This window comes from Xyrauchen texanus, chromosome 23, assembly GCF_025860055.1.
Source record: "Xyrauchen texanus isolate HMW12.3.18 chromosome 23, RBS_HiC_50CHRs, whole genome shotgun sequence".
In the NCBI taxonomy this organism is placed as follows: Eukaryota; Metazoa; Chordata; class Actinopteri; order Cypriniformes; family Catostomidae; genus Xyrauchen; species Xyrauchen texanus.
Window position 1 is genome coordinate 297,128 of NC_068298.1, and position 25,000 is coordinate 322,127.

At 44.8% G+C, this 25,000-nt stretch overlaps 2 protein-coding genes and 1 pseudogene across 2 annotated transcripts in view; 1 reads left to right on the forward strand and 2 right to left on the reverse strand.

Annotated features, from left to right (window-relative positions):
- Positions 1-5,755, reverse strand: part of LOC127663011 (COP9 signalosome complex subunit 6-like) — a 6,518-nt pseudogene extending 763 nt beyond the window's left edge.
- A 2,173-nt stretch (positions 5,756-7,928) lies between these two features.
- LOC127663009 (evC complex member EVC) lies at positions 7,929-18,769 on the reverse strand. Its single transcript, XM_052154385.1, has 21 exons — positions 18,499-18,769; positions 18,290-18,376; positions 17,948-18,034; positions 17,632-17,855; positions 17,438-17,510; positions 17,176-17,250; positions 15,966-16,088; positions 15,623-15,775; positions 15,321-15,525; positions 15,072-15,217; positions 14,307-14,408; positions 12,907-13,119; positions 11,858-11,967; positions 11,653-11,785; positions 11,393-11,587; positions 10,879-11,020; positions 10,536-10,638; positions 10,089-10,179; positions 9,880-9,961; positions 8,322-8,369; positions 7,929-8,240 (listed from the first exon to the last, which is right to left on the reverse strand). Exons 1-20 carry the CDS (start codon positions 18,676-18,678, stop codon positions 8,329-8,331), a joined length of 2,565 nt encoding a protein of 854 aa, XP_052010345.1. The 5' UTR covers positions 18,679-18,769; the 3' UTR covers positions 7,929-8,240; positions 8,322-8,328.
- A 113-nt stretch (positions 18,770-18,882) lies between these two features.
- Positions 18,883-25,000, forward strand: part of LOC127663008 (limbin) — a 16,619-nt gene continuing 10,501 nt past the window's right edge. The window contains exons 1-10 of the mRNA XM_052154384.1: positions 18,883-19,264; positions 19,551-19,702; positions 20,291-20,332; positions 20,556-20,736; positions 20,910-21,010; positions 21,136-21,201; positions 23,895-24,020; positions 24,104-24,249; positions 24,336-24,645; positions 24,722-24,961. Coding sequence (XP_052010344.1) covers positions 19,075-19,264; positions 19,551-19,702; positions 20,291-20,332; positions 20,556-20,736; positions 20,910-21,010; positions 21,136-21,201; positions 23,895-24,020; positions 24,104-24,249; positions 24,336-24,645; positions 24,722-24,961 — 1,554 coding nt within the window. The 5' untranslated portion in view covers positions 18,883-19,074. The remainder of the gene's footprint in view (positions 19,265-19,550; positions 19,703-20,290; positions 20,333-20,555; positions 20,737-20,909; positions 21,011-21,135; positions 21,202-23,894; positions 24,021-24,103; positions 24,250-24,335; positions 24,646-24,721; positions 24,962-25,000) is intronic.

Consider the following 25,000-nt stretch of genomic DNA (forward strand, 5'->3'; position numbering starts at 1 on the left):
GCGTGAGCGAGCGAGCGTGAGTGAGTGTGAGTGTGTGACTGAGCGAGTGCGTGTGAGTGAGCGAGTGCGTGTGTGTGTGTGAGTGAGCGAGTGTGAGTGAGCGAGTGCGTTTGTGTATGTGTAAATGAGTGTGTGTGAGTGAGCGAGTGCGTTTGTGTGTGTGTAAATGAGTGTGTGTGTGTGTGTGTGTGTGAGTGAGTGAGTGCGTTTGTGTGTGTGTAAATGAGTGTGTGTGTGTGTGTGTGAGTGAGCGAGTGCGTGTGTGTGTGTGTGAGTGAGCGAGTGTGAGTGAGCGAGTGCGTTTGTGTATGTGTAAATGAGTGTGTGTGAGTGTGTGTGAGTGAGCGAGTGCGTGTGTGTGTGTGTGAGTGAGCGAGTGCGTTTGTGTGTGTGTAAATGAGTGTGTGTGTGTGTGTGTGTGAGTGAGCGAGTGCGTGTGTGTGTGTGTGAGTGAGCGAGTGTGAGTGAGCGAGTGCGTTTGTGTGTGTGTAAATGAGTGTGTGTGTGTGTGTGTGTGTGTGAGTGAGTGAGTGCGTTTGTGTGTGTGTGTGTGTATAAATGAGTGTGTGTGTGTGTGTGTGAGTGAGCGAGTGCGTGTGTGTGTGTGTGAGTGAGCGAGTGTGAGTGAGCGAGTGCGTTTGTGTATGTGTAAATGAGTGTGTGTGAGTGAGCGAGTGCGTTTGTGTGTGTGTAAATGAGTGTGTGTGTGTGTGTGTGAGTGAGCGAGTGTGTGTGTGTGTGTGTGAGTGAGCGAGTGTGAGTGAGCGAGTGCGTTTGTGTATGTGTAAATGAGTGTGTGTGAGTGAGCGAGTGCGTTTGTGTGTGTGTAAATGAGTGTGTGTGAGTGAGCGAGTGCGTTTGTGTGTGTGTGTACTCACATCATAAAAGTCCATCTTGAACTTGATTGTGTTGAGAACAGGAAGACGATGACACAGACGACGACGCGTTTGCCTCATGATTAAAGGGAACCTCACCTAATACACACACATTCACACACGTACAGACATTTTATATTAATTGTGATGTGTGTATGAGAGTGAGTGTGTATGAGTGTGTGTGTGTATGATAGTGGGTGTTTGTGTGTGTGTGTGTATCACAACAGTAAAGTTAGATTCACTGGTAAAACACAACACAGATCATGATCATCTAACCCTAACGTCTCTGCGAGGAATAGATCATGTGATGATTAATGGCGGATCAGTTGTTTCTCACCGGACTGAACGGCTCTGACGTACTCCAGAATGATCTTAACACGACTGTGCAGCATCTATATAGCGCTGTGTTGAGCGATCAGATGCTCCGCCACTGAAACACAATCAGTAATTCAGTCATATTCACCTGTAATACTGATGATCTACAGCTGATACAGACTCATGCCACTCTAGAACCAAACCTCTACGGCACGTGCGGTGCTCAGTGTGTTAGCGCCCTCTACGGCACGTGCGGTGCTCAGGGTGTTAGCGCCCTCTACAGCACGTGCGGTGCTCAGTGTGTTAGCGCCCTCTACGGCACGTGCGGCGCTCAGTGTGTTAGCGCCCTCTACGGCACGTGCGGTGCTCAGTGTGTTAGCGCTCTACGGCACGTGCGGTGCTCAGTGTGTTAGCGCCCTCTACAGCACGTGACTGTGTGTGTGTGTGTGTGTGTGTGTGTGTATATATGTGTGTGCCCTGTCCTACAATATATTACAACAAAGAGGTAAACAACTGTGCTCAGTGTGAGAGTGTCTGTGTGTGTGAGTGTGTGTGTGTATATGTATATGTGTGTGTGTAATATATATATATGTGTGTGTGTGGTACGTGTGGAGTTTTCTCCTGTTCCGGTGGTCGTCACTCGTGCAACGTGATCGACTCCAATGCGTTCCGCCTCTTCTGTTGCTAACGTATACGGCAACTCAGCAAACAGCATGGTCGCCTAGCAACCACATCAGAGAAAAACTGAGTGACAGGTGACTGGATATGGAGGTCATGACCTCTGATCTTTACACACACACACTCACCTCTCCACTGATGATGTCAATCACAGACTCGAACACACTCACCAGTAACTGCACACACAAAGGGTCAAGATTGTGTTTGTGTGTGCGTGTGTGTGTGGGGGGCACTTACATCAGTGTGTTTGGTCATGGGGTTTAGTTTGAGGAAGAGTGGACTCTCAATGATTTCACACACCTACAAACACACACATGAACACACTGTCAGCACATCACAACACATCGTGATTGGGAGGAGTTTCATACTTGGCCACACCCACCTGCTTATGAATGTGGATATCTGATTGGTCAGGGGCGCCACCAGTCGTGTACCAGCCCAAAAACTCCATCTCTTTAAAAACCTGCTTGACTGACAGATGAACACCCACACACACACATCCCCTCTGACATCACACACTGCTCGTCTATAGTGTGAAATAATCTCATTAACAGAATTATTATCTGGATATATGTGGATTATTCCATGTCAAACACATTTCAGAACCTTCTCCAGATCAAATGTTTATTTTGTTCTGAAGAAAAAAACACAAAAATGATTTAAAGAAAAGATTGAAATGTTCCAGATCAATATTTACTGAGTAATCCATTATTTTGTCACAATTATAATTTTTCAGATATGATTTTGGAGCAGAACTAAAGGTGAAAATAATAATCTGTGTCATGGTTTTTACAGAGAGAGGTCGGTCTATTAATATCTTTATTACTTATTATAGTTTTATAAAAGTATTTCTTTATCTTTTATTTCTGGACTCATTTAATGCATCAGGACAGAAATCAAATCATTTTAGTCAAAGATGGAACGGTGTTTTTTGGGATTTTCACCCACTCTACAAACTAATGGATTCCTCACTGACCTCTGACCCACAGCGGTTCATATTTGACCATTATGATTATTATTCATCAGTAAAGAAATGCAATAAATCTGAGTCATGACCTCTGACCTAGCTGATGTGGAATAACATGTGAGTGTGTGCGTGCGTGCGTGCGTGCGTTTGTGTGTGTGTCTGCGCGAGTATGCGTGCGTTTGTGTGTGTGTGTGTGTGCATGAGTGTTAGTGTGCGTGAGTGAGTGTGGGTGTGCATGAGTGTGTGCGCGAGTGTGTGTGTATGGGCGAGTGTTTGTGTGTGTGCGCGAGTGTGTGTGTGCATGAGTGTGTGTGTGCATGAGTGTGTGTGTATGGGCGAGTGTGTGTGTGCATGAGTGTGTGTGTGCGCGAGTGTGTGTGTGCATGAGTGTGTGTGTGGTACTCACACTGCTCTTCTTTAATGTAGTAATACTCCATCAATGTAAATCTGATCTTCTGCAGTGTGAAACAGCAGCTCAAATGAATTCATCACCTCGATGTTTCTGCCCTCCTGCTTTCCGATCAGAGCTCCCACAACTACACACACATTCATGTAACTTATCTAAATGAGGATCATAGACTGATATTGTTTCAATTAAGTTACAGTAATTATAATGACTACAGACTACACTTTAAGAGAAAACATGAAACATTATTAACTTCATTTGTTAATCTTTAACCAAAGCCAGGCAGACACACACTCACACACTCACCCTGTATGGCTCGTCCCTCCTGTGAGCAGATTCTGATCCAGTGATCGGAGATATTGAGGATGACGAGCGGATGTAACGCCACCGACACACTTCCTGTGACACCTGACGCCATCACGCTGGGACTCACTGCACACACACACACACAGAGTGAAATGATTCTCTTTATATGATATAAAAGCATGCGTCAGTAATAGTGATGTGTTATATCACTGAATGAAGAGAAATATTCTGATTAAATGAGCTCTGACACAAATATTTACATTCTGATAAATCTTAATTTTTCTTCTCAATGTATGTTATTGTATTCTCTGAGGCTCTATTGATTAATAATGTATAATTAAGCATTATTTAAAGTTAGGGTTAGACAGAAGGATTCACACATACTGATAATAATATTTTATTTTGACATTTTGGTTGTTTAATGACAGCAGAACTGCATTTCATCTTCAGAAAATAAACTCCCATCATATTAATATTCATGTCAACATCAGCACACAGCTGCAGTTAAAAACTACTTTTATTCCGTTTATATCTTTAGTTTCATTCTATTCTCAAACATAAACAAAACATTTTATCCACAGACGGCAGAATCAGCCAATGACAGAAGAGAGTCTGCTCGGGGAGGCGGGACTATGAGGATTTCTGTCCAATCACAATCAAACGAGTCTGCGTCAGTATCTCAAGCTGCCAGTTCGGCCGGTAAATCTACAGATGTGTGAATTGAGGGAAGTTCTCGAGTGCATTTCTGGTTTTATTTTATGGTTATGTTTAGTCAAGCTAATCTGTGTGACTGCCGTTTGTTTGATTGAGTGATTTTCTCACCCGTCGCGTCCACTTCCATTCCGACGCCGTTACTTGCCGCCATCTTGCCCGTCAATGCGCTGCACATGCGCAGTAACAGATGTGCTGCCGCCTGCTGGCCGGTTCGACTCAATAGTCTCCAGCGGCAGATATATCTCGCGCTGCTGGGCTTGAAGCATATGGGATTATTTAGTTTCATATTAACATACAAATGGAAAAAAGATTCACAAATATAAAGTGAATTCACAAATAAATAAAATTAGATACATACTCAAATATTTAAAATATATTTTTTAACTCACAAGCACAACGCATTTATTTGCGGATCGCTACACGCATTTGTCTCCTCCCATCGTCTACTCAAGCCAATCAGATTACTCGGACCAATCATAGCACGTTCTATCATCAACCAATCATGCTTCGTTTTACTATGAGGGCGGGGCCAGAGTCACAGAGCTCTCATGAGCATGGAATCAAGCACATGAAGATAACCTTTAAAGAAATGGACGTCATCAGAAGAATACTGCGATTTAAGGTTTGGATCATTTTCTCTCAGATATCAACATGTGTATTGTCTTGTTAAATGTCGAGAGCTAAATATTGCCCATTTGTAGAGTGTGTTGATCATTAGCTTTAACCTGCCATTTTAATTTTAAACAAGTTTCTTGATTGAAATGTGTCATTAAAAACTTTTCTCAGTGTTACAGATGCAAACACTGCAAACGATCAGTAGTGCAGATAGTGTCTTTATAAAACATGAATCATATTAGATAATTGTGGGTTGGAGGATAAATTAGGTGTATGTCTGGCTAAATAGATGAGTCTTTAGTCTAGACTTAAACTGAGAGGGTGTGTCTGCATCTCGAACAGTGTTTGGGAGACCATTCCATAGTTTAGGAGCCAAATATGAAAAGGATCTTCCTCCTTTTGTGGATTTTGATATTCTATGAACTATTAACAGGCCAGAATTGTGTGATCGTAATGAACGTGATGGAATATAGTGTGGTAGAAGATCACTTAATTACTGCGGAGACCATTCAAAGCTTTGTATGTAGTTACAGAATATTAATATTAATGTGTAACAATGTAACGATGATAAAATGGGGCTAATATGATCATATCTCTTGGTTCTCGTCAGCACTCTGGCTGCTGCATTTTGAACCAATTGAAGTTTATTTATTGATCTTGCTGGACATCCTCCCAGTAATGCATTACAATAATCTAGTCTTGAGGTCATGAACGCATAAATTAGTGTTTCAGCATCAGCAACAGAGAGCATATGCCTTCATTTAGCACTATTTCTGAGGCGGAAGGATGCTGTGCTACAAACATCTGTAATTTGATTTTCAAAGGACAGATTGTATCAAACATAACACCTAAGTTTTTCACTGTTGAAGATGATGTAACAGAACATCCATCTAGAGTCACATTATATTTTAGCGGCTTATTTTTAGAGGTTTTTGGTCCAATAATTAGTACCTCTGTTTTGTTGGAATTGAGTAGAAGGAAATTTCTGGCCATCCAATCTTTAATTTCATTTATACACTCTGCTAATTTAGAGAATTGTGAAATCTCATCAGGTTTTGAAGAAATATAAAGAGAAACAGAAAAGAAAAACTTATATATTCATAGAATCAACTATAACCCCCATTATCCCCCCAATCCCCAACACCCCCCTGACCCTCAACAAACATCCCTGTGGTCACTTTTGAGTTACACACACAAATGAAACATTTATTAATATATATATATATATATATATATATATATTAATAAAATAATAATAATCACACATTTAAAATGGGCAATCTCTCTCCACAGCCCCTCCCTGAGAGCCCTCCAAAAAGGTCAAATATCTGCCGCACTATTTATTAAATGAAGTTCCCAGCCTTCTACATGGCATCTCCTCGAATCCCGCCACCCTGCCCATCTCTGTGTGCCACTCTTGAAATGAGGGCGCTCCAGCCGAACTCCATCCCCTAAGAATGATCTGTCTGCCAATCATAACACTGGCTAAGACCCAATTTATTATGCATTTATCCCCCAATATTAATAACTGCCCCATCACCCAAAATACAGAGCCTGGGGCAAAAGGAGATCCGAGAACCCAATACGTCGCCCATACAATTCTGGACCCTCAACTAGAACTCCTGTATGTTACGACACCCCCAAAAATCATGGGTGGTGTCTCCATCTTCTGATTGGCATTGCCAGCAGGTGGGCGTGTCTTATAGACCAAGACTATATAATCTAGAGTCCAATAGAATCTATGTAGAAACTTAAATTGCATTAGACGCACCCTTACATCTCTAGATGCAGATTTGATCTGGACACTTTTGTCCATATGGAGTGTAAATGTGAGATAACGGGTGTAATTTAACGTCTCCAGTTAGTTTGATAGCAAGGTTTTGCAATAGTGAAATAGGGGCAAGAACTTCCTGTCCAATATAAGGGAGGGGCTCTCTCAGGGGGAAGCGACCAATGAGACGAATATCTGAGACCGAATGCAGAATAATAAAACATAATCTTGGGTAGGAACTTCCCCAGAACAAAACAAACTGAAATTAGTAAAATGTGCAGACGACAGCGCTAACCGGCGTCCATCCCTCTGAACCCAAACAGTCCATGTACGCCTACGAGAACCCCGCAACATATTTACCGTCGGATTACTCGAGTCGGTGCTTCTGCACAGATTTTACGAGACACGGCAAAAGATAATCTATAAAACAAACTCCAGCTAATAGGCAGAATAAACACACAGAGCGTGTAGCTTCATCCATAAACCTGTCCCGAGGACGTGTTCCTCCACCAAACACACTCCCGCCGCTAGCGGAACCAGCGCACGGTCAAGCGGATGCCCGCTAGAGGAACCAGCGCACGGTCAAGCGGATGCCCGCTAGCGGAACCAGCGCACGGTCAAGCGGATGCCCGCTAGCGGAACCAGCACACGGTCAAGCGGATGCCCGCTAGAGGAACCAGCGCACGGTCAAGCGGATGCCCGCTAGCGGAACCAGCGCACGGTCAAGCGGATGCCCGCTAGCGGAACCAGCGCACAGTCAAGCCGATGTCCGCTAGAGGAACCAGCACACGGTCAAGCGGATGTCCGCTAGAGGAACCAGCGCACGGTCAAGCCGATGTCCGCTAGAGGAACCAGCACACAGTCAAGCCGATGTCCGCTAGAGGAACCAGCACACGGTCAAGCGGATGTCCGCTAGAGGAACCAGCGCACAGTCAAGCCGATGTCCGCTAGAGGAACCAGCGCACGGTCAAGCCGATGTCCGCTAGAGGAACCAGCACACAGTCAAGCCGATGTCCAGTGAGTCGGTCCACTCCGCTGCAATGTGAGTACAACAAAACAACTTCCTCACTCCACTGACTTATGAAGGACATCTCTCGCTGTGGGCATGTAAATCTCTACGGCCATCTTTTTTTCCAGCTTGTGGCCGTTATGTCATAATGTTAAATGTTAAGCAAATGTTATGTATGAACGGGACAAAGGAGTCGGTTTCATTTGAAGTGTTAAAAATGTCTCCTGTGATGAACACACACTGATGATATGGATAGAAGACTCATTAAATCAACTAGTGAAACATGCTTTAATGAGACTTTCTAGTGCTCAAAAACACTCAACATTTTTATGAAACATGTTTGTTGCAGCATCTAAGAAAAATGATCACATTATTATACATAAACAACATACACTAAATATGTTACACATATAACACGTGTGTGTGCAGACATCTGATTTAGTGGAGTAATATTACATGTATAATATTACTGTAACTGGAATAAAAGTGTAGAGTAATTAAACACAGGCATGTTAAGCACAATAACACACTGTTGGACACATAAAAGCAGTTTGTGTAGTTGTGAGTCTGTGTTGTGTTCAGATCTGAAACACACAAAAGCACACTGTGAGAAGAGAGTTTAATCACGTGTGTGTTCAGCATGACTAAATCTCAACATGTATTACCTGAACATCATGTGACTATCTGCACGTCTGTGTCTCTGACCTCTGACCCTAAATCAGCACAACACATGAACACACATCAGATCATTGATTCTCCACATCAACATATTCAATGTGACAGAGATGATTTCTAGAGAGACAGAGAGTGTGTGTGTGTGTGTATAGCGTGTGTGTGTGAGAGAGCGTGTGTGTGTGTGAGCGTGCGTGAGAGCGTGTGTGTGTGAGCGTGCGTGAGTGTGCGTGCGTGAGTGAGTGTGTGTGCGTGTGAGCGTGCGTGAGTGAGTGTGTGCGTGTGAGCGTGCGTGAGTGAGTGTGTGTGCGTGAGTGAGTGTGTGTGAGTGTGTGTGCGCGTGCGAGCGTGCGTGAGTGTGCGTGCGTGAGTGTGTGTGCGTGTGAGCGTGCGTGAGTGAGTGTGTGAGTGTGTGTGTGTGCGTGCGTGCGTGAGTGTGTGTGCGTGCGTGTGTGTGAGCGTGCGTGTGTGTGTGTGTGAGCGTGCGTGAGTGAGTGCGTGAGCACGCGTGCGTGTGAGCGCTTGTGTGTGAGCGTGCGTGAGTGTGTGTGCGTGAGTGCGTGTGAGCGTTTGTGTGTGATCATGCGTGAGTGTGTGTGCGTGAGCGTGCATGAGTGTGTGTGCGTGAGTGCGTGTGAGCGCTTGTGTGTGAGCGTGCGTGAGTGTGTGTGCGTGAGTGCGTGTGAGCGTTTGTGTGTGATCATGCGTGAGTGTGTGTGTGTGAGCGTGCGTGAGTGTGTGTGCATGAGTGCGTGTGAGCGTTTGTGTGTGATCATGCGTGAGTGTGTGTGCGTGAGCATGCGCGAGTGTGTGCGTGAGTGTTTGAGAGTGCGTGATCATGCGTGAGTGTGTGATTGTGCGTGTGAGCATGCGTGAGTGTGTGATTGTGCGTGTGAGAGTGTGTGATTGTGCGTGAGCGTGCGTGCATGCGTGAGTGTGTGATTGTGCGTGTGAGAGTGTGTGATTGTGCGTGTGAGCGTGCGTGCATGCGTGAGTGTGTGATTGTGCGTGTGAGAGTGTGTGATTGTGCGTGTGAGCGTGCGTGCATGCGTGAGTGTGTGATTGTGCGTGTGAGAGTGTGTGATTGTGCGTGTGAGCGTGCTTGCATGCGTGAGTGTGTGATTGTGCGTGTGAGAGTGTGTGATTGTGCGTGTGAGCGTGCTTGCATGCGTGAGTGTGTGATTGTGCGTGTGAGAGTGTGTGATTGTGCGTGTGAGAGTGCGTGATTGTGCGTGTGAGCGTGCTTGCATGCGTGAGTGTGTGATTGTGCGTGTGAGAGTGTGTGATTGTGCGTGTGAGCGTGCGTGCATGCGTGAGTGTGTGATTGTGCGTGTGAGAGTGTGTGATTGTGCGTGTGAGCGTGCTTGCATGCGTGAGTGTGTGATTGTGCGTGTGAGAGTGTGTGATTGTGCGTGTGAGAGTGCGTGCATGCGTGAGCGTATGATCATGCGTGAGCGTGTGATTGTGCGTGTGAGAGTGCGTGCATGCGTGAGCGTATGATCATGCGTGAGCGTGTGCGAGCGTGCGTGAGCGTGCATGAGTGTGACTGACCTGAAAAATCCTCCTTGTTCATGTTGTTGAGAGACACACGCGCTAAAGCCGCCAGACGACACATGAAAGCCTCCTCTTCATCCTACACACACACATTGTACATAAACACATACTCTGATCTGTGTGTGTGTGTGTGTGTGTGTATATATAAACACATACTCTGATCTCTGTGTGTGTGTGTGTGTGTGTGTGTGTATATAAACACATACTCTGAGTTGTTGTCTGTATGTGTGTGTGAGCACTGGACTGTGATGCTGCTTTTCAAATGTGGCGAGACATTTCCTCTTTAGGTCAGACACCCTATAAACACACACATCTGACTGTAAAGCATCACTTAAATCACACAAACATCTTTTTAAATGAAATGAATTTAACCTGCTGCAATAAGACAGAGATAATAACAGCAGTGTTAGTTTATCATGTGACTCGTGTGTGCTGTAAAGAATGACAGTGACACTCAGCACATTCAGATTAATCTGGACTGTGATTGATCAGTGAAGAAACGCTGGATTACTGCTGCATTACTGCATGCTAAAGTCTCCAGAAGTGAATTAACCTGACAATCATTCACTTAGCTTACATCATCAAAGGTAAAACTATCCATAAATACAGTAAATCATGTTTGATTGAAGTTCTCGTTAGGTGTGTGTTTGTACCGGTGATGTAATTCAGTAGAGTTTGGTTTTCCGGCCCAGTCGTTGAGTTGTGTGTGTAGTGCTTCAATAGAAACCTTCCTTTCTGTGTGCACCTCTGTGTTATCTGAACACACACACACACACACACACACACAGACAGACACACACACACACAGACAGACACACACACAGACAGACAGACACACACACACACACACAGACAGACAGACACACACACACACACACACACACACACTTCAGTTTTTTTGCTCAGCTTTTATTTCCAGAAAAGAATAAAAGCATGCTCTTTGTTTGGTGGTCAGGGTTAGTGGTTATTATGGGCTATAGAAATGAAGGGTTGTACTGGCTGCACTGGTGTGGACCCGCAGCTGCTGCTGTGTTGTCATGGTGATGCGCTGGATCCGAGAGTAATATTCCCGGACGAGAGACAGAACAGAATCCCGTGTCACATAGACACTTTCACACGCTGCGTCAATCAGCCGCTCCTACAGACACACACAGTTTCTGTCAATAACACTCAATGTTGTTTTATGTGTATGCAGATGAACGGTCAACACTCTGACCATTGGTCAAACAAAGAGATAACACTGAGACATGTTATTGGGTCTAAGTGGGTCACTCAAAACAAACAGCACCACAGACACACGGAGACCTGACGTTGCAACTTCAGCCAATAAAATCAACAGACTGATGCTGGGATACTGTAAGAGTCTGATTAAATGACTACACAACTGAACTAAAAGCATCTTCAGTATTTCCACTACAGATTCTTTGGGTTATAGTAAATTAATCATCTGCAGTGCAAACTGGGAAGCTCATGTTGATCCAGTGACCTGCTGTGACCTCATCACACTCACTGTGACACAAGCAGACTGACGGCTCATCTGCAGCCGCGCCATGCGGGAGAGGACGTGGCCAACCATGAAGTGGGCGTGTCCCTGTAGCATGTCAGCGACAGTCTCCAACTCTGATAGGTGCTCATGCTGAACATTCTGACCAATCACAGACACCTCAGGGTGGACCAATGACATGGCAACACAAACACAGGGGTCCTGGAGACAACAGAAAAATGTACCGGGTTGTTTGTGCGCGCATGCGTGCGTGTGTGCGTGCTCACCTGTGTTTCAGACTGTGTGTTGAGTTCACTCAGTTTCATCTCTCTCACAGTTCGCAGATAAAAATGTCGCGCTGATAAAATTCTCTGAAACTCCAAGAGCAAAAGCTGCTGCTGCTCCTCAATGAGAGCACAACTGCAATCAATCAATCAAATCAATACAAGCAATTCATAAATGACTCAATTGTTCCATCACTGATTCAGTCACCTCTTCTGCATTTCAGGATGCCTGGAAACCATCGCCGTGACAACTTTACACTGTTGTTCTCCAAAGTGATTCAGACAAGACCGAGTCAAAGCCTCCTCCTCAATCCAAACCTGCATCCCATAATATTCATTACCAATACATCCCATAATGCTCATCAATACATCCTATAATACTCATTATCAATACATCCCATAATACCCATTACCAATACATCCCATAATGCTTATCAATACATCCTATAATACCCATTACCAATACATCCCATAATGCCCATTACCAATACATCCCATAATGCTCATCAATACATCCCATAATACCCATTACCAATACATCCCATAATGCTCATCAATACATCCCATAATACCCATTACCAATACATCCCATAATGCTCATCAATACATCCCATAATACCCATTACCAATACATCCCATAATGCTCATCAATACATCCTATAATACTCATTATCAATACATCCCATAATGCTCATCATCAATACATCCCATAATGCTCATCAATACATCCTATAATACTCATTATCAATACATCCCATAATGCTCATCAATACATCCCATAATACCCATTACCAATACATCCCATAATGCTCATCAATACATCCCATAATACCCATTACCAATACATCCCATAATGCTCATCAATACATCCTATAATACTCATTATCAATACATCCCATAATGCTCATCATCAATACATCCCATAATGCTCATCATCAATACATCCCATAATACCCATTACCAATACATCCCATAATGCTCATCAATACATCCCATAATACCCATTACCAATACATCCCATAATGCTCATCAATACATCCTATAATACTCATTATCAATACATCCCATAATGCTCATCATCAATACATCCCATAATGCTCATCATCAATACATCCCATAATACCCATTACCAATACATCCCATAATGCTCATCAATACATCCCATAATACCCATTACCAATACATCCCATAATGCTCATCAATACATCCTATAATACTCATTATCAATACATCCCATAATGCTCATGCCTGCAGCACCTGTCTGCGTCGCTGCAGCTGCTCTCTGAGCATGTGCAAGTGTGTGTGGGCGTGTCTTTGCTCTTGCTGCATCTGATTGGTCACTGTTTGCTTCATGCTCTTCAACACTGATTGGCCGAGATTTGTTTTGGGGGCGGAGCCTGCAGGAATGTTGCTCAAAACAAACTCTGTCCACAGTTGAGTAAAGCGTCTGCTGCAGTCACCAAACAAATTCTGCAGGTTTATAAAACACAAACATTGCAATCAGAATAGTTTTTTATTTATTTATCCATTTAAATTTGTTATCCCCTTTTCTCCCCAATCTGGAATGCCAATTCCCAGTACTTAGTAAATCCTTGTGGTGGCGCGGTACCTCGCCTCAATCCGGGTGGTGAAGGATAAGTCTGAGTTGTCTCCGTTTCAGACAACGTCAATCCGCGCATCTGATCACGTGACTTATTGTGCATGACACCGCGGAGACTCACAGCATGCGGAGGCTCATGCTACTCTCCACGATCCACACACAACTCACCACACGCCCCATTGAGAGAACCACTAATCACCACCACGAGGAGGTTACCCCATGTGACTCTACCCTCCCTAGCAACTGGCCCAATTTAGTTACCCCATGTCACTCTACCCTCCCTAGCAACCGGCCCAATTTGGTTACCCCATGTGACTCTACCCTCCCTAGCAACTGGCCCAATTTAGTTACCCCATGTCACTCTACCCTCCCTAGCAACCGGCCCAATTTGGTTACCCCATGTGACTCTACCCTCCCTAGCAACCGCACCAATTTGGTTACCCCATGTGACTCTACCCTCCCTAGCAACCAGGGCCAATTTGGTTACCCTATGTGACTCTACCCTCCCTAGCAACCGGGCCAATTTGGTTACCTCATGTGACTCTACCCTCCCTAGCAACCAGGCCAATTTGGTTACCCCATGTGACTCTACCCTCCCTAGCAACCGGGCCAATTTGGTTACCCCATGTGACTCTACCCTCCCTAGCAACCGGGCCAATTTGGTTACCCCATGTGACTCTACCCTCCCTAGCAACCGGGCCAATTTGGTTACCCCATGTGACTCTACCCTCCCTAGCAACCGGCCCAATTTGGTTACCCCATGTGACTCTACCCTCCCTAGCAACCGGGCCAATCTGATTACCCCATGTGACTCTACCCTCCCTAGCAACCGGGCCAATTTGGTTGCTTAGGAGACCTGACTGGAGTCACTCAGCACACCCTGGATTCAAACTCACGACTCCAGGTGTGATAGTCAGCGTTAGGTGAGATACCTAGAACACTTTACATGTCATGTGTTATACAAGCATTATAAAGATGCTTAAAAACGGTGTAGTGTGTAAAGCTCCATACAAATAACAATGACTAGACTTTACACTCATGATAAATGCACACTGACCGTCCAGCATTCATACAGAGCGTCAGTGACTCTTGCATCCTGCTGCAACTCAAAGTCTCTCCTCTGATTCCACTGTCTCACCTGAAGCTCCATAAACACCTGCTGAGAGAGAGAGAGAGAGAGAGAGTGAGAGCGAGAGAGCGAGAGTGTGTGTAGGGGTGTAAAGATATACTGTTGATTTGGTTATATTCACGATACTGAATTCCCAATTCAATACTCTCAAGGACCCTTTAAAGGTGTCATGACATGCCTTTATTTATTATTATAATATACTGCAAGTAAAGTTTTATACACAAATAAACTCATATATATTTGTGAAACATGATATTTTCGACACTCATTGTGACCGTCTGTCAGAAACACTCGTTTTGGTGCTGCTGCTCCTTTAAGACTGGACAGTACACGCCCACTGTTCTGATTGGCTCTCAGCTCTTCTCTGACCCTGCTGGGCGGAGCTACTGAAGTGATTAAAGGTAAAGTAGGCGCTGATGTGTTTGTGGAGGCGGTCACATGCAAATCTCTAGCACAGTGTGACATGACAATGTGGAGGAAGTAGAGAACGAGTCTTTGTGGCTGCTTGGTTTCAACAAATGCAGTTTATGAAGTGAGGAGGAAGTTTTGAGTTGTGAAACTTACAGTATGTTTTTATAGTGCAATGACCTCTTATATGTTAAAGATCAAGGACAATTTGACCCCTTTAAACAAAGCCTGAATCAAGTAAACAATTCCACAGTTCTCTTTAGACACGTGTGTTGTGTGTTTGACCTGTATGATGTGCTTTGTGTCTGTCGTCTGTGTGTTTGACAGCATGTGGCTGCAGTCTGAACTCTGATTCTTCATCATCTTCCTCCTCTTCAAACACATCTGCTGACAGCGATCCAGTGAGAGCTCTTCCGACTGACGTCTCACCTCTACACACACACACACACACACACACACACACACACACACACACACAGGTAAAATCAAATATTTGACTAGTGTCGAGTAGGGTTAGGTGTGTCGTGTTGGTACCGTCGGTGCTCTGCTGCAGTACTTCATGAACTGACGTCTCAAATTCACTCATCAGTTTTTCCATCAGCTGTCCATCAACTCTCAGCTGCTTCATTGATTGGCCTGTGAGTTTTACTATAAGCTCCGCCTCCTGTTTTAATAGGGCAGTCCTTTCTCTCAGCCAATCAGACACTTCCTCCCACCACTCAAACCTGTTCATCAGTGTCTGTCTCACACACACACACACACACACACACACACACACACCAGTGTCACCCGCAGCTCAATACACACCTGTCATGAGTGTAACGACTGATTGTCACCTTTATAACAGACGCCTGAATCTCAGCAAGGCCGCTTTCCACCAATCGCAGGCATCTCATTAACATATGCATCACTTCCTCAGTGACATCACTGGAAAACTTGCAGTGGAGAGTCTGATGGAGCTGCTCCAACTGCTTCACAAAACACACAGCCTGAACACACACACACACACAACAAGAGTTCATGAAACAGTGTGCACTGATGGATGGTTCACATGTAGCATTGCATTGTGGGATACAGCATCTCACGCAGCGTGTGCTGTTGTATTCTGCACACTTGTATAAGTGTAGTAGATCATCCAGAAGAGGATTGTGAACAGTGTCAGTGATGTTGTATGTTTACCGTGTTCAGTGCACGCTCCAGCTGCTCTCGTCCCGTTTTCTCCACATCCTCTAAAGAACACATGACAGTGTCTGACTCCGCCCCCTCGTCCGCAGACATGCCTCTCTTCAGCTCCTCCACTTCCTGCACAGAGGCATGCTGGGTAAATGTCAAACTGCAGCAGAACAGTGAACATGCACAGGACAGTGGCTGTGTCTGGATGTGCATACTTCCCTGTATGCCAATGGAGTAGTGTCCAAATCCTCAGTAGTCATAAAAGAGTGAGAAATAACCGGATGAACTACTATTTCCAGTGAGATTCTGAAGTGCGGATCGACCAGACACTTAACGATCCCATAATACAACGGGAGCGGAGGCGACGTCACGTTCAAAATGCTCGAATGGCGGTGAACCGTTAGTCGGACGGATATCCCAAGAAAGTTGTTCCTTGTGCTTTAATGGTGCTTGTTTTTTATATTCTCTCCTTTTTCTCCCCAATGTGTAACGGCCAATTCCCAATGTGATCCAAGTCCTCGTGGTGGCGGAGGACGAATCTCAGTTGCCTCCACGTCTGAGACCGTCAATCCGCGCATCTTATCACATGACTAGTTGAGTGCGTTACCATGGAGACGTAGGGCGTGTGGAGGCTTCACGCTATTCTCTGCGCATCCACGCACAACCCCATGTCACTCTACCCTCCCTAGCAACCGGGCCAATTTTGTTACCCCATGTGACTCTACCCTCCCTAGCAACCGGGCCAATTTTGTTACCCCATGTGACTCTACCCTCCCTAGCAACTGGGCCAATTTGTTTACCCCATGTGACTCTACCCTCCCTAGCAACCGGGCCAATTTTATTACACCATGTGACTCTACCCTCCCTAGCAACCGGGCCAATTTGGTTGCTAAGGAGACCTGGCTGGAGTCACTCAGCACACCCTGGATTCAAACTCACGACTCCAGGTGTGATAGTCAGCGTCAATACTCGCAGAGATACCCAGAACCCCCTATTAATGGTGCTTTTTTAACAAAACCAGAGTAGATTACTTCCTCAGTTGTAATTGCGGTCACATATTCGGGTCATGAATGAGAAGTGTGTCCTTCATCAGTTCCTTTGAGTTTCATCGGCATTACACGTGTTTACATGTTGATGTTCAGCATCACATGTCACATTGTTCACGTCAGAGATCACGAGTCATGACTCCGTTCAGTCATGTGATTAAATGCTTCACCTGTTGCTGCTGCGTGTGGATGACATCAGCGCTCTCTCCATCGCCCAGCAACACTTTGATGATGTGCAGGTAAATCTGCAGTAGAATCACAGAGAACATCTGATCATCACTCAGACAGCTTACATTATACAGCTGTAACATGAACATAATTCAGATGAAGGCCCATAAACAAACACTGTAAATATTAACTGTACCATCAATATCGTGAACCTCATAGTCAATCAAGCAAATGCATATGGGCAGATATATGTGTGTGTGTTACCCTGTACTTCTCCTGCTGTAGTTGTGCTGTATAGAGTTGTAGTTCCTGTAGAGTCAAACACAACAAACTGACCCTGCAAACACACACACACACACACACACACACACACACACACACACACACTCACTTTCACTATCGCCAAATATTCATTTGGGTTTGTTGTGTGTCGAAGGATAGGTGTGTGTGTCACTAACCGTGACTGGCTCAGAGTTTGTGGGTAGTGTTGAACTCTCTTAAACACGGGTCTGGCGTGTGTTTTAGAGGCGGGGCTACACAAGATAAACTGACTGCTGTCGTCGTTGTCCCTCTCCTGGCTCGGCCAATCATCACCTGACGAGGAGGCGGAGTCCTGGTTAAATGTGTCTAGGTGTTTGGACGGCTCATGTAGAGAAGGGTTCGACGCTCCGTCTGCTAACGGCTGTTGATCAAGCACACATCGATATTATTATTATAATAATGTAGGTGAACACTCCCTCTGATTGGACAACGTGCCATTAAAACCACTCTCACTCGGTATCTCTGGTTGATGGGGTAAACGACACGCGCCTTCGATGCAAACACCGCCACATCACTGTTCACCGTCAATGGAGGCTCGTCCTGAGAGACCGACAGACAGACAGACAGAGAGAGAGACAGATTCAATAATTCACAATGATGATGTTTTTAAAAGATTTTCCACAATCGACACTGTGTGTGCGAGAGTGTGTGTGTGTGTGTCTGTGAGAGAGTGTGTGCGAGAGTGTGTGTGTGTGCGTGTCTGTGAGAGAGTGTGTGCGTGAGAGTGTGTGCAAGAGTGTATGTGTCTGTGAGAGAGTGTGTGTGTGTGTGTGTGTGTGTGTGTGTGTTACTTACTGCTTCAGCTGGTTCTGTGTGTTGTGTTCTGTGGCTCTCACTATCACTGTCCTCACAGGCCTCCGTCCGCCTCCTCGCACCCTCAAACTAACACACAATATACAGTGGTAGAACCTCTGATTAAACATCAAAATACAGAAAAAAGATTAAACTGCAGGAGTGTGACAAAAATATGTATAAACCCTGACAGGCGCAGTGTTCAGTCTCACCGCTGCAGTTATCATCACTTGTTTCCGGTGACACACGTAGATGAGCGCAGCGGTGACCAGCGCGAGACACACTCCCGACACCGCGGCGCCCGTTACCGGACCCGACAACACGCGCCGCGGCTCTGCCATTTCAATGAGCACATCGCTCGAGCATGCGTCAGATGAAGCGTTAAAGCGCATCCCGAAAGTACGGGACACAACGCCGTTTCCCGCCTAACGGACAACAGCAGCTTCTCCGACCACCGCTGTAGAATCACTGCTGAACTGTTACTTTTGATTGACAGAGTTTGAGGCCAATCACAGCGCTGCTTCCCCAGAGGAATGTTATTCCACGAGCCAATCAGCGGGGGCGGGGCGTTTCAAAGAGTTCCCAAAGTTTTGTGAAAAACGGAAATGAAAGACCAACGGTGAAACGAGTGAAACGCGCTGTTTGATTATTTAGATTCCGTCACATTCTTTTCTTTTTCTGATATATCAGTTATTTACAGAGTTTTAGGGCATGAATTCTGCCTGTGAGATAAAACCAAAGAAAACAATAAATTAATATAAATACTCGTCGTATATTAGTCAGTTTAAATGAAATGTGTGTGTTTATTAATCATCGCGGTGAGATTGTTCATGTGTCGGTTAGTGATTGTGAGCGCGCTGCTGTTTATCGCGCGCGTGCACAACAAACAAACAGCTGATCACCAATCCAACATCGATACAGCAGCGGATCATCGATCGATCAGCAATCAAGATCAAGACAAAGATTCGTGCAAAAAAGGCGCGTATCTCATCATTCTCACTGTCTGGGTCAGAATTCACGCACTATTTGTTGCAATATAATGTTTTCCATGTCCTATAACTCTTCATGATTTACAGAGTGAACATTTTAATTCGTTTTAAACGTTTTATTTACTATTTACATAAAGGGAAATTGTGTTACTTATATACTTTATATTATTACCGTTCAGTTTAAATAGTCTGTTTTTGCACAGTTTTGTGTATTTGCGTAAGCTGTTAAAATTATCAAACTAAACTTAACTGAAGTTGTTTTTCTTGATTTTCAGAGATGAGGCGAAGTATCCGCTCTTCTCAGCCATATATGAAGGGCCCCATCTCATCCTCGGCCCCACAGGGCTCCTGGAGCCACGCCCTCTATATGTTATTTGGTCAGTGGGCGGAGCCTCCACTGAAGCGGGCGGGGCAGAGAACCACACGGGTAAAACTGCTGTTGCACCTGTCAATCACCCAGCTCACTTGAGGTTTTGGAAATAAATAACCGGTTCTGTTTTTAAAATACTGTAATCAAGTGATTTAAATTCAATTCGATTCTCTCAACGGTTTATGAACATCTGATAATTAATAGACGTCACGTCTTTCGATTGTCATCTTAGCTTACGGTTCACGGACGAATGACTCTTATGATACGGTTCTTTTTATACTATCTGCCAAAATGACTCATGAATCAGTCGAAAACTCGTGAGTCATTGGTTTGAATCATTCAGAGTGACATGGGCAGTCGCCCAGGGTGGCATCTTGTGGGGGGCTGGCATGATGCGGTGGCACCACCTCCCCGGTCAACAGCTTTGGTGGCGTGATGAAGCGGGTTTTGCTCAGGGCGCCAAACAAGCTAGAACCACATCGTTGCTTTCATCACGTCAGATTGAAGCAAGAACTGTTTCTGTATTATGATGTTCTTAAAGAGGAAGAATAATAATAAGTTTAGTTGTAATAAGTGGTTCTTGTGTTGTTAGTCTGAATTAGGCTGTATTCTCTGTATTCTCACATGACTGATGTTTTCATGCAGGCCACGGGGAAGTCTGCGCTGTTATTCCACAAGTGTGCTCAGGTGTGTATCTCAACATGTTCACAAACACTGTGTGTGTGTTGGCATAAATCAGGAAGGACCCTGCAATGCCAATCTTGCCATGGGCGGGAACACTTTTTGGAGGCGGCATGGACGTCCTTATGTACCACCAAAATGTCTGATTTCATGTTTAATTTTAGAAAGCATGAAGCACAATGTGTGTGAGTGTGTGTGTGTGTGTTATATTTGAGATGGTGTTTTACAGGTGGAAACAGGAACTGAGCTGGCACAGGTGCGAGTAATGTTAGTGATCGCAAACCCTGCAGAGGGGATTGACCTATCACGGCTCAGCATACGTGACACCATCTCTGACATCACACTGCTGCAGACCAATGGGAGCGTTCAGGAGAGAGGATACCAGACCTTCACAACAGACTCACTGCCTGGTACACACACACAAACACACACATGTAGAAATACACACACAAACTCAAAGAGTCTGTAGAACACACACCTACTGTTCGTCTAACGGCCTTTCTGTCTGTGTGTGCGTGTGTGCGCGCATTTGTGTGTGTGTGTGTGTGTGTGTGTGTGTGCGCGCGTGTGTGTGTATGTGTAGCTGGTTCTCAGTGTGTGTTTGTGTACAGTTTGAGTGTAACAGGAAACAGAAATATGATTCTGACACTTCCAGCATTTCTGACCCTCTCCAACTCAACTCAGGTACTCACATCTGCACCTGTCTGTCTCTCTCTCCGGCTCTGTGCCAAACCATAGTGAGCTGTCTCACTGTCTAGATAGGCAGATACTTCTGACACCTTCTCATCATGTTGTTGATTTTATTTCAGAATGAGATTCATCCGTATAGTCCAGTAGTGGCTAATTTCACTTTGAAGATTAAGATTACTCAACAGGTAAACACACACACACACACAAACGTATAGAGTACATACACACACACACACACACTTATACAGTACATATACACACACACACACACACACACACTTATACAGTACATACACACATGTACAGTACATATATACACTCACACACACATATGTACAGTACACACACACGCATGTACAGTGCATACACACACGCACACATATGTACATACACACACACGTACAGTACATACACACACACGTACAGTACACACACACACATATACAGTACATACACACACACACACTTATACAGTACATACACACACGTACAGTACATATACACATGTACAGTACACATACACACACACACACATATGTATAGTACACACACACGCATGTACAGTACATACACACACACGCACACATATGTACATACACACACACACACGTACAGTACATACACACACACATATGTACAGTACACACACGCGCATGTACAGTACATACACACGCGCACACATATGTACGTACACACACACACATACAGTACATACACATGTACAGTACACACACGCGCATGTACAGTACATACACACGCGCACACATATGTACGTACACACACACACATACAGTACACACACATGTACAGTACACACACGCGCATGTACAGTACATACACACGCGCACACATATGTACATACACACACACACATACAGTACATACACACACACACTTATACAGTACATACACACACACACATGTACAATACATATACACACACATATGTACAGTACACACACATGTACAGTACATACACACACATGTACAGTACATACACACACACATATACAGTACACACACGTGCAGTACATATACAGTACACACACACACATGTACAGTACATACACACACACATATACAGTACACACACATGTGCAGTACATATACAGTATACACACACACACACACACATGTACAGTACATACACACACACATATACAGTACACACACACGTGCAGTACATACAGTACACACACACACATGTACAGTACATACACACACACATATACAGTACACACACACGTACAGTACATATACAGTACACACACATGTACAGTACACACACACACACACGTACAGTACACACACACACATGTACAGTACACACACACACACATATACAGTACACACACACGTACAGTACACACACGCATATTACACACACACACACACGTACAGTACATACACACACGTGCAGTACATATACAGTACACACACACACATGTACAGTACATACACACACACATATACAGTACACACATGTGCAGTACATATACAGTATACACACACACACACACATGTACAGTACATACACACACATATACAGTACACACACACGCAGTGCATACAGTACACACACACACATGTACAGTACATACACACACACATATACAGTACACACACACGTACAGTACATATACAGTACACACACATGTACAGTACACACACACACACACGTACAGTACACACACACACATGTACAGTACACACACACACACATATACAGTACACACACACGTACAGTACACACACACACACACGTACAGTACACACACACACATGTACAGTACACACACACATGTACAGTACACACACACATGTACAGTACATACACACACACATATACAGTACACACACACACACATGTACAGTACACACACACATGTACAGTACACACACACACACGTACAGTACACACACACACATGTACAGTACATACACACACACACGTACAGTACATATACAGTACACACACATGTACAGTACACACACACACATGTACAGTACACACACACACACACACGTACAGTACACACACACACACACACACACATGTACAGTACACACACACATGTACAGTACACACACACACACATGTACAGTACACACACACACACACGTACAGTACACACACACACATGTACAGTACACACACACATGTACAGTACACACACACGTACAGTACATATACAGTACACACACATGTACAGTACACACACACACATGTACAGTACACACACACACATGTACAGTACACACACACACACACACACATGTACAGTACACACACACACGTACAGTACACACACACACACACACACACATGTACAGTACACACACACATGTACAGTACACACACACACACGTACAGTACACACACACACATGTACAGTACATACACACACACATATACAGTACACACACACGTACAGTACATATACAGTACACACACATGTACAGTACACACACACACATGTACAGTACACACACACACACACGTACAGTACACACACACACATGTACAGTACACACACACATGTACAGTACACACACACACACACATGTAGTGTACACACACACTAGGTTTGCGTGATCGGATGATGTCATCGGACATCGATGCTGATTGGCTCCTTCATTGACGGACAATAATCAACAATGTTGGGAAATGATGAATCATATACAGTAGCTGGGAAGCCCAATAGTGAGCATGAGCTTGTGCTTCAGTGTTTCAGAGAGTTATGTACACTCACACACATCATAACAAATATACTGTTGCTTTGATACTTAATGTTCATTCAAATCAAATACAGCTGATATAGATGATATACCACTGACCGCTGTGTGTGTGTGTGTGTGTGTGTGTGTGTGTGTGCAGGTGGATAACACTCTTCACTTCACTGTGTTTATCAGCTCATATCTGCTGTCGCTTCTGCTGCTGTCTGTCACTGCAGCCGTTGTGAACGTCCTCCTGCGCAGACGGCACAGATCCACTCAACACACTGTCAGTCTGAGATATCTTCATCATTACAGAGTGTCATTCTGACTCTTTACGAGGTGTGAAATTAACTGTTGTCTCATTTCTAGAGGAGGAGTCTCAGTGAGGAGGCGGGGCCATACGAGGGGATGTGTGACATCACTGAGTCAGCCAATGAGGAGGCAGCATTTGAGGATAAGTTTATAGATATTATGATGCTGGAGGATCCGCAGAACATGATTGATGCGCTTGACAGGTGTGTGTCATGAACCGGAGTTACTCTCTGTGTCTTATTTCAGTTTGAAGCATCATGCATGAATGATCTTTCTCCATGTGTGTCAGTTTGCACATGTCAACCGTGTTGCGCAGTATGGTTGCGGTGGAGCGTGTGCGTGTGCAGCTGCATGAAGGGGTTTTGGGCGTGCTGTTGGGTGGCGTCGTGAGCGCGCAAGCACAGCAGCGTGTTCTGGGCGTTGTGCGCGGGCAGATTGTTGGCATGGAAGGAAAAGTGCAGGAGGAACACGTGACACGCATGACGACACTCGCCGCTCAGTGCAGCCTGGAGACAAGAGAGGAAATGCAATCACAGCAACGCAAACACGCCACAGAAACGTCACGCGCGGAACGACTGTTTCAACACGCGCAACAACAGGTAACGCGCACACTCACGTTTGATTGGCCGGACCGCGGATGAGTGATTTGATTGGCTGACGTGTCGTGTGTCTCAGGACGCGCTGGACTTTGCTGTTCTGTTGGAGAAGCTGCATAAGGAAGAGCAGCAGCATCTGCAGAGGTGGCTTCTGGCCAGACATGAACACGTGTCTGCGCAGGCACAGAGGCAGCAGGCGCTGCAGCGTAGATTCGAGCTGCACAAGATCTTCGGCGAGGAGCTGGTTGAGGCGACGAGAACGGGCGAGCTGCAGAAAAACATTGCAGACAAACTCCTGATGCAGTACTACAGCTGTCAGGTGATGAAAATCAAATCTCTTTATGTTACTTCTAACAGA

Bases quoted from the DNA above. Each gene is read 5' to 3' on its own strand.
- LOC127663009 (XM_052154385.1), bottom strand. From the start codon at position 18,678: ATGCGCTTTAACGCTTCATCTGACGCATGCTCGAGCGATGTGCTCATT. The intron at 18,035-18,289 runs GTAAGTAACACA...TCGGTCTCTCAG, and splicing joins ACACAGAACCAGCTGAAGCA to GACGAGCCTCCATTGACGGT. The intron at 13,120-14,306 runs GTCAGTGTGCAT...ATAAACCTGCAG, and splicing joins CTCTGTATGAATGCTGGACG to AATTTGTTTGGTGACTGCAG.